This window comes from Myotis davidii, unplaced genomic scaffold (genome assembly GCF_000327345.1).
Source record: "Myotis davidii unplaced genomic scaffold, ASM32734v1 scaffold1467, whole genome shotgun sequence".
NCBI lineage: Eukaryota > Metazoa > Chordata > Mammalia > Chiroptera > Vespertilionidae > Myotis > Myotis davidii.
This window is the reverse complement of record NW_006298267.1, coordinates 625,906-635,911: the sequence shown is the minus strand read 5'-3', so window position 1 is coordinate 635,911 and position 10,006 is coordinate 625,906. Positions and strand designations below refer to the sequence as shown.

The 10,006-nt window shown below is 53.6% G+C and overlaps 1 protein-coding gene across 2 annotated transcripts in view; it reads right to left on the bottom strand.

Annotated features, from left to right (window-relative positions):
* Nucleotides 1-2,753: 2,753 nt before the first annotated feature.
* Nucleotides 2,754-10,006, bottom strand: part of CABYR (calcium binding tyrosine-(Y)-phosphorylation regulated) — a 9,708-nt gene continuing 2,455 nt past the window's right edge. Inside the window, exons 3-5 of one of the 2 annotated variants that reach the window (XM_006773853.2) lie at nucleotides 8,312-8,653; nucleotides 4,395-4,992; nucleotides 2,754-3,082 (exon numbers count right to left, since the gene is read on the bottom strand). In XM_006773853.2, coding sequence (XP_006773916.1) covers nucleotides 4,403-4,992; nucleotides 8,312-8,653 — 932 coding nt within the window. In that variant the 3' untranslated portion in view covers nucleotides 2,754-3,082; nucleotides 4,395-4,402. The remainder of the gene's footprint in view (nucleotides 3,083-4,394; nucleotides 4,993-8,311; nucleotides 8,654-10,006) is intronic. The other variant, XM_006773854.2, reaches the window with a different exon arrangement.

The window sequence follows — 10,006 nt, the reverse complement described above, 5'->3', positions numbered from 1 at the left end:
CTGATCCGGATGGGTGAGTCCCATTAGGGGCAGGCTGGCAGGGGGGAGGGGCCTTGAGGTTGGCTGGCTGGCCCCACCCTGATTGGGCTGGTTCACGGGCCACAGTGGGCATCATAGCGACCAGTCGTTTCGGTTGTTATGGTCGCAGGCTTTTATATATTTAGACTTGTAGTTAACTCCATACCATCACAGCTATGAGGTCATTGGGGCTTTTTCTCTCATAAAAGCTGAATAAATTTTGGGGGTCATTTGTGCCATTACACTCAGTTTATTTAATAACTAAGTGAATTGGTATATTTTTGGATATTATTTTTATCTAGATTTAATTCTGTGCCTTCCACCCATGATTGGTTTTGCTGGCTCCCCACACAGAAAGCTTAGAAAGGTCTGTGTGTGTATTTCCTGACTGCAAGCAGCCAGCGCCGGCCTGGCTAACTCTAGCCCGCTGGGGAGGTGCCGCACAGGACCCAAGAAACAGCTGGGAATCTGGCCTGGCCAGGGCAGGACTGGGCACACTGGCAGGGGCCTGGGAAGGAGGAGCTCGTCTGTCCTGGGGAGCGTTAAAATCAACAAAGGGATCTTGGACAAAGTTGACACATTGCAACATTTAAAAAAATTTTTTTATTGATTTCAAAGAGGGAGGGAGGGAGAGGGAGAGAGAAACATCAATGATGAGAATCATGGATCAGCTGCCTCCTGCACGCCCCACACTGGGGATTGAGCCTGCAACCTGGGCCTGTGCCCTGACCTGACCGGGAAACAAACTGAACTCCTGGTTCATAGGTTGATGCTCAACCACTGCGCCACGCCGGGCCCTGCTAGTTGTAATTAATTCTGTTTTCCTATCCGTTTGCCTCTCTTCAGAGGCAAAGAGGAGGGGCGGGGAGGCAGCTGCACCTACACACACTGCCCTGGCGCAGCACCATGTCCAGAAGCAGGGGCGGGGCAGTGGGCAGCCACCATCACAGAAATGCCCATTACGGCCTCTTGTTTCCGATCAAGCCCTTTTCATGGCTTTTCCCAGAAGGCACCGTCTCCCTATTCGTCAATACACCCCACTTTTCCCTCCACCACGATCCGGCCCAGTAGTGTGTCTGGCAGCTACACTGCCCTTCCCGGGAAAGCCTGTCCTGCCCGTGCCCTTTGAGGGCTTCCCTTTGAGGCTAGGAAGTCCTGGCCTCGCAGCCTGCAGGCCGCTGCCTCACCGGCGGGTGAGGGGCAGAATGCACCACCCAGACTGGGGCCACCGGGCATGGACATCGTTTTGAGCTGAAGACAAGCCAGGCCTCGCAGACTCAGAGTGCTTCCCCTCCCCGTTAGCCACCTGGGGGTTTAGATAGAGGCCTCTCCCAGAAGCACTGCTGCGAGAGGCAGCTCCTTAGATCAGAGACTCATCTGCAGGGCCGGGCAGGGCCTGGCACCATTGCTCACCGCTTGGAAGCATCTGCTCACTGCTCTTCCTGTGGGTGATCTCCCTCCCCGCTGAAGCCAGGACCCCACCCCTCATCTAGCTCAGGGTGGCAGACAAGCCTGTCAGCCCCTGTCTGTATGGGGCTCCAGTAGGTACAAAATTTGTTCTCCTTAGTCTGTCAATCAGCCAAAGAACCGAGAAGGGAAGGAGGTTTCCTGCCCCTGTAAGCTCCAACCACTCCCCGCCCCGCCCCACAGCGCAGGTACTGCTGGCAGCTCTTCTCTGGGCACAGGCTGGCTCCCACCGCTCTCACCTGCACGTCCCCAGGTGGAGCGCACAAGTCCAGCCATTACCTTCCACGGGCCCTTCTCCACCTTACAGACCACCAGCATGAGTCCTGGCCTTTGTTTCCAGGCTTCACTCCCAGATGCCCCGACCGGCCCTCATGTCCTACCGGTCACGCCATCCTGACACCTAGTGTGCACTTCGCTCTCAGAACACAGCACCTTCTAGTTGTTAGATGGGATGCCGCTCGATTCATGAATCACTTCCTAAAGCCAATTACATCTTCAAGTTCACTTGGCTGAATTGGGCTCTTTAACTCTGTGATACGTGGTGAGAAAAAAGGTGCCATGTGCCATAAGCTGGATCTATTGTGCTTTGTTAGAAGGTTGCTGTGCTGGGCACTGTTCTATGTTACATTTTACTGGGGTAGTTTTCAGGTTGGAGTTGAAACTCTTTGAGAGGCCACTGAGAGGGAGGGCTGCTTAACAGTTGGGACTTGAGGCCAGAGGGGATAGGCGGCCTTTCAGTAAAAGCATAAGTGGCTTGATGAGGTATCTCCAATCAGGTAACTGATAGAATTCACCATGAAGAGATTGCAATGTATGCATTGGAGTAAGGAAGGAGTGACACAAAATTTACATTTTTTTGGATAATGAACCTGATTAGCGTGGCTTAGTGGTTGAGCATTGGCCTCTGGTCATCTGTACCTGGTCAGGGCATATGCCCAGGTTATGGGCTCAAATCCCAGTGGGGGGCATGTAGGAGGCAGCCAATCAGTGGTTCTTTCTCATCATTGATGTTTTTCTCTCTCCCCCTCTCCCTTCTTCCCTGAAATCAATAAAAATGTATTTTTAAGAAATGTCCTTACAGCCCAGCCAGTGTGACTCAGTGGTTGAGCGTTGACCACGCACCAAGAAGTCACTGTTTTAATTCCACTGGGGCATGATGTTTCTCTCTCCCTTTCCTCCTTCTCTTAAAAAAAAAAAATATTTTTTTTTGAATGTCCTTACAAAGAGGTCCTGGTGTGCTGCAGCCCAGGGCCAGAGAGCCAGCGGCACTTAGTAGGTGTTTCTCTGGGAAACAGGGCTATGGCAGGTGCTACTTCATTTGGTGTGAATGCCAAATACAGAAATGCCAACGGGAACACGGACTAGGAAAACGCCTGGGTGAGCACTTCTCTGTACAATGTCGACATGAGTTGGCAAATGCTATTATGTCACAAGTCTGAGAAAATGTTAGGCCTCTGTGTTCAGTTGCTTGTATGCCTCCTAAAGTAACAAAGAAGCGAGAGCACGAGGCGTTCTGCTGCATGAAGTTTACTGATACATTACGCGTAGTGGCAGACTCCACCTTGAACATCGACTCAGACAGCCTCGTTTTCAGCATCTGTGAGGAATGATGTAAGGAGGGAATTTTTAAGTTCAATCACGAACCTGAACATGTGAAATGAGATCAGAAATGCAAAGTACACCCTCCTGCTGCCACTAAGCTCTTAACCTAATCAGTTTCCTGTGCGTTTGCACTGAATAGCCCCTAGCATTTCATGCTGAACACAATGCATTTTAGTGGAGTTTGACAATTCCACTGCCAGCCTGACGGGATACATAAGAACGCACACCCCTTTAGGCTGTATTAGTAACTGCACCTACCTCCTTAAACACAGAACTGCAGCTCCCGACCCTGTGAGTAAACCCAGCTCTGGTCCATCGGATGCTGAGCTCGAGCGCACGGAGACTGTACTGAGCTTGTGGTGTTCGGGTGTAGCCAGCCCTGAATAGGTCCCCTCATCTCCCTGCTTCTAACCTGCCTCCTGTTGTAACCCTTCCCCGCGTGGCAGCCAGCGGGACCCAACACCGTCCTGGCTCCTCGTTCGGTCCAGACCTCCTTACTGGGTGTGCGGGGGCTTCCGCTGCAGGCCCGACCTGTGTGCCTCGAGCTCTCCCGTTTCCTCATGCACCCGCCATCTCACGGGGCCGGACACCCCCATCGCTCTCCAGCCCTACGTCTGTCTGTGGCCCTTTGCAGGGCTGGCTCACTCAGCCTCAGGCAGCAGTTGGTGAGCCTGATGGTGAGCCTGTATGGTGCCTTGTTCTCAAACTGCTCAGCCCTCTGTACCGGTTCCCTGTTCGCGTTGCTCTTTACTACGCCCGTGGCGGGAGGGACTGGCACTGGCATTTTAAGTGACAGATAAAACCCGCATCTTCGCGTAGGTCCACTCTGGCTCCTGAGCTTCCTCACATTTCCAACCTGTCCTCTGCTGGGACTATTCTCTCTGAGGGAACAACTGACCACCCTGGCTGGGCACGCCAGCACAATCTCCCAGCCCGGCCTGGCTCTCCAGCTGTCCCAGGCTTGCCCCCTGCACCCCCCAAAACACGCCCACGGGTAGTTCCCACCGAAGGCTGTCCTTTTACAAAACAATCCATGCCCTTGGGAGTGCCTTCCACGGGAGCTACACACGCCGACAGGCATTCAGAGTGAGGGCGCTGAGGGCTGTGCCAGGCCTTGACCCTCGGTGGGCCGTTGGGTTTGTGCACTGCTGTGCCCCCATCCGTGGAGACCATTTCATTGAGTCAGAGAATACTCCAACTCTCTGCACATCTCAACTCAATTCAGTGTTTTAAGAATTCTCTGTCTCCAGGTCAACAAATGAGAGTGCTGAAAACCAAGTGTGCGAAGGCCCACCGTGGGGGATTACCTGTGGCATTAGGGTTCTGCTCTGCGGACATTGGCAGTAGTCAGGGTTATCTCTCCAGCAATACCGTAACTTCCAAAGGGGGTACGTTTGTCCCCAGATCCTGAACACTTTTTGGCTACATCTTCTACCGGGATAGCGAGAGAAAGGAAAACTGGGCTCTGTGGCCGGGGACCTTCTTGTCCACTGGAAGGAGGACTAGCACTCTGGGCATGTCGGGGGAGTTTCTGGAATTTCTGATCTGCAGGAACGGCAATGGGCACTTGGACTGTTGCGTATCTCTTCAGGGTATCTGACTGGGACACGACCGTGTGCCCGGGAAGCGGCTTCCAGTCCTGCGCTTCCTGGACATTGGCGCCTACTAGGATAAAAGGCGGGGCACTGGCCTTCTTGCTGTCGTCCATCATCACGTAAGTTGGAGAAGTGACTTTCGGTGGACTCTGCAGATCCTTAGCATTAGGTAAATAGAGAGTGGCCTGGGGGAAAGGCCCAGGTGCAGGTGGCGGTGATGGGCGGCTTGGTTGATTCATATCAGTTAGACAGTAAAGGGTCCACGTGTTAGAATATGGTGGTGGCTGTCCTGCTTCGCTTGTTGCTATTGCTATAAAACAAAAATTTGCAGGCGTTAAAGGTTTGGTCTCTGTATCAGGCGCTATGCACAGAACTATCTTTGTAAATGTTTTACGTATAGATGAACAGCTGTAGTAACATGTGCCATAAAGCATGCTAGAGAGAGAGCTCGGTAAATTGTGTTTGGCAGCATGAAGGGAGTCTCCACAGCAGGAGGCAGAGCAGGGCTGCGGGGGCACGTGGGGACACCGGCTGCGGGGAAAGCGGCCCCTTCCAAGTGGGTATTTCCAGGGGCTTCAACTGCAGACGTGGCTGCCTCAGGGCCCTCGAGGGGAAATGGGACTGAGAGAATCCACTGGACAGTGGGTTAAGCCACTGAGAAAAGATGACTGCATCTGCATAGTAATTTTTTCTTGACTACAAAATCTGAGCCAGCATGGCTCAGTGGTTGCGCATCAACCTATGGACCTGGAGGTCACGGTTCAATTCCCAGTGAGGGCACATGCCTGGGTTGGGGCTGTATCCCCAGTGTGGGGTGTTTCTCTCTCATCACAGACATTTCCATCTCTCTCCCACTCTCCCTTCCTCTTTCTGAAATCAATAAAAATGTTTTTTAAAAAAGAAGTCTGCACGAGGTGTCGTCTTTTAATCCAGTATCTCTGCCTTTTCACAGGCACCCTTCTCTCCCGTTAACTTCACTCAATCTAGGACTCCAACCCCAGGGAGCAAGGCTTGAGCCCACAAATCCTTGTGGGCATACAGGCTGGTCAGTCCCACAGGTTCTTTAAGAAAAGCGGCCTGGGCGTGCTGTCCACCTGCTTCTGCCAAGAACTAGCTAATGGGATCGACTCACCGACAGCCAGTGCTGAGTCCCGGGAGCGGGGCGGAGGGGAGGCTCCTGAGGGGAAAGCTGCCTGGCCCAGGTGTGGGAGGCTCACCTGCGGGCACTGTCCCTGTGTCCCTGGTGCAGCTTCTCTTCCCCAGAAAACACCTCCACGGTGCACAGGGTCACGCTGGTGTGTCTCCCACAGCTTCCGACCTTGGCTACTTCCCGGAGTTCATGTGAAACACGGATCAGCCACATCTTCGGTGCTTTGTTCAAGAGCCCTGGGCGCCCACGGGGAAGAGCCCAGCACCTGAGAGCAGTGCCTCGGTGTGGAGTGCTGCTCACGCCACAGGTGCGCCGCCTCCCGCTGCCTTCCCAGCTGCGCAGAGTCCCTGTCATGCTGCCAGACAGAATTTACGTCTAAACACCTGCTTTGTAAGCCATCATTTGGCTCTGGTGAGAGTCAACGTTGAGAGTCTGCAAAAGGCATGGAGAGGCTGGCTCCTGCTCATCCCGTCCACCCCACAGGGCGGTGGGCCCTGACCGTGTGCAGACGGGCAGGAGGGAGCAGACCCAATGCCACCATCAGATGAGCTGGAGGTCAGGCGGGTCTGTGTCCAGGGAAGCAGTGGCTCTCGCAGGCGAAGGCAGGTGTGGGCTCTGTGAGGACGCTGACAAGGGAGCTGTGCCCACTGCTCAGTGCCACCTGTCCTTCCGCTGCTGCCGCCACCCTGCTCTCCTGGGGACAGAGCCTTACCTAACCTGTCTTCCCTCCACGGCAGGAAGAACCAGGGCTCGGTCCAGCTCCCCAAACCTGGCTGCAGAGTCTCAGACGTGGGGCGAGAGCAGAGGCGAACACACCACCATGTCTTCCACGTGCAATGCCACAGCCCAGGGAAGTGCACGGCTGCCGTGGGACCTTACCCTCCGAGCGCAAGGTCAGGTGCCCCCGAGTGCAGGGCCACAGGGCCATCGATGGGCACAGTCGACAGGCTCCAGTCCACTCCAATCTGTTCCGGGGGAGGCCAAGCAAATGCTGAGGGCCAAGGTCAGGTCCATTTCATGTCCCTCCAAAATCGCTCCCAAGAGTAATGTCTCCACAACAGCAGCGCCTTTCCGTGGGTTTGGCATTTTAAAAACTATTTAAAATGAAGTCTGACCAATCTGCAGGGGCCCTTCCTAGACAGTTACCTGAAATACGACGCTGCCTGAAACGTGACTCCAGGCTATGTCTAAGGTGGTATCTATTTCTTACCTGGCTCCATCAAACCTGGTGCAGGTGCTGCCTCCCCTTCGGGTTCGATCTCTGGTCCAGTGAGACCCTCTGGAGCGGGACTGGGGACGCCACCAGGTGGCGTTACTGAGGCACCTGAGTGCAAGGCTTCGGCAGCTTCCCCAGAGCCCACTGGTCTGACCTCTGCCTCCGGGGGAGCGGAGTCTTCCTCCAGCCTGGCTTGGGCAGCTTCCCCAGAGCCCATGGGTCTGACCTCTGCCTCCGGGGGAGCGGAGTCTTCCTCCAGCCTGGCTTGGGCAGCTTCCCCAGAGCCCACGGGTCTGACCTCTGCCTCCGGGGGGGCGGAGCCTTCCTCCAGCCTGGCTTGGGCAGCTTCCCCAGAGCCCACGGGTCTGACCTCTGCCTCCGGGGGGGCGGAGTCTTCCTCCTGCCCGGCTTGGGCAGCTTCCCCAGAGCCCACAGGTCTGACCTCTGCCTCCGGGGGGGCGGAGCCTTCCTCCTGCCCGGCTTGGGCAGCTTCCCCAGAGCCCACAGGTCTGACCTCCGCCTCCGGGGGGGCCGAGTCCTCCTCCTGCCCGGGAACTAGCGCAATGATCTCCACTTCAAGATGCAGAGATCTCTGAGAGCCTATGGCCTGGGCGGCGCCCTCTGGGTTCAGGGACTGTGCAAGCAGGCCTTTCAGAGAGGTGTCGGAGATCAGAATGGTTGCTTCTGCCTCCACCTGCACGGAGGGATGGTTTGCATCCTCCAACGGGGCAAGTTCTGCAGAACCCTCAGCTTTTTCAGGCCCGCCCGAGACTCTCTTGTCTACAAGAATGGCACTCTCTGGTGGTGACTGCTCAATCTCTTTAAGACTAACAAAGTGATCGGAAAAAGCGGTAACTACTTCTTCTGATGTTTGCTCCATATGAGTAACTGCTTCAATCACAGGCTTGTCGTTAAAGATAGATGAGATATGAGGGGTGGTCTTCCCCCCAGTGCCAGCCTGCCAGGACCCTCGAGGAGCTTGATCAAAGGCAGGGAGGTCTTGTTCATCCTGCAAGGGGGGTGAGGGAGCCGTTGCTGGTTCAGCCTGATCATCTGTAGGCTTAGACCCCAAAGCTACATGGACAGAGGAGTGGCTTGCCATCTGCACTGCTACCCTCTCTCCAGAATTTGCAATAGAAGTGGTCACCACAGTGTCTTCAGCAACCTCTGAAGTCAGCACCTCGTCGGCAAAAACAGGCAAACTTGTTGCCACATCCACCATTAAAACTTCAGACTGATCAGAATGAGTAGATGAAACGTTACCTAACATCTGAGCAGCAAATTGAGCGGGGTCGGCGGGGACATAGGCAAACTCTGGTGGGACGTCAGCCGGGGATGGTGACGAGGTGGGGGTAGTCTTAGGGGTGCATGGCTTGGGTGGACGGACTGCCTTGCTTGTGTCCTCCGGCTCTGGCTGCTGCTCAGCATACACGGACGGGAACTGCGTGGTCTTGTGGATGAACTGGGGTCTGAAGATGTGGTCCTCCTCCGTGTCCGTGGACTTCTCCACCCGGGTCGGCTCTTTGGGAATGGCAGCTGCTTCTCCTGGTTCTTTTATGAACTCTGGCGGCTTCTCTTCTGTCCTTTCTTCGCACCATTTCTCAACTGAAATAGCAGCCGGGGTTAGTAAGCGTACATCCCCGATGGAACACATTAAAGAAGCGGCAACAGGCTAAACATTCTCACGTCAATTCTATACACACGAGTACAGAAGAGCTTTGATTTTACAACATCTGCAATGTAGTAGGGAAAGGAATGTGACTGCCCTGCTCTGCCTACTTCAAGACTCTCCCTCCATCCATCTCCTGAAAAGTGAGTGATTCAGGTGGCATGACAACAAAGTCAACCAGCTGCCAACTCAGCTGGTCAGCACCTAAGGAAAGACACTAACGCTGCCTGGAAATGAGGAAGCTGGAACCTCCGTGGGAACAGCTGCCAATCCAACTGCCACACACAACCAGGGAGGGGACAGACTTCCCCGGCAAGGAACACCCAGCCTTTTGCTGGTTTATGGAATGCCTTCTATTGTAATAAAGGCATTCCTCACATTAAAGAAACTGGCATCTAAAGTTTAACGTAATGAACTGGAAACCCGGGACTACAGTATGTTTTTCTATTAGGAAACAACATCTATTCCTACCTAGAAGCAGTAGCCCCTGCTGGTGAGCTGGGGTAATGCAGCCAGTCCCCCTGACCCGGACAAAAAAGGAGCAAAAAAGAGATTTCTGGATCCCTGGGTGTGCCCTCAGCAAGAGGGAAATTCCAGGAACATCAAGGCAGCTGATGACCGAGAAACTCCTACAGCTGGACCACTGTAAGGTTTTTTCTGCTTGTCACCCGCACGCCTGTGTGACCACCTGAGCTGTAACTACCTGCTTCACCGGTAAAGCCTCTCAGCCTCTCCCTAATATTAGAATGAAACCTCTAGGACCCATCCTCTCATTGTGCATTTACTGAACTCATGATCTTAAGACTTAGGGTGACTAGGAAAGATGGCCAGTGACAATAAACTTGTTTCCTAATTGTCTTCCAGCCTGGTCTGCAGTTACACTACTGAGATGGGGGAGGAAGGAGGTGGTTTAGCTTCTTTATAAAAAGGATCTTCCAAGGAGAGTGTTTACGCAGCTTTCCTATATATTTCAATGTAGTTGAGTCTTTTTTACTACAGAACCAATTCTGTTTGATTTTCTGTGTTTCCCTCAAGACAAATATTCAGAAACCTGCTGGAGAGGGATTGAGTCACAGCTCACACACTGTTGTAAGTCTCACTGTACCCAATGGCCAGATTATTATGACCACCTGACGTTTGTAGGCAAATTAGCTATAATTTCGTGCTGAAGTTGCTAGAGGGCCAGACCACTATAAATAAGGAAGCAGGTTGTTTATGACAGTAGAAGTGATTTTTTTCTGAAGATATGGTTAAACAACGCGATTTAACAACCTTTTAACGTGAGATTA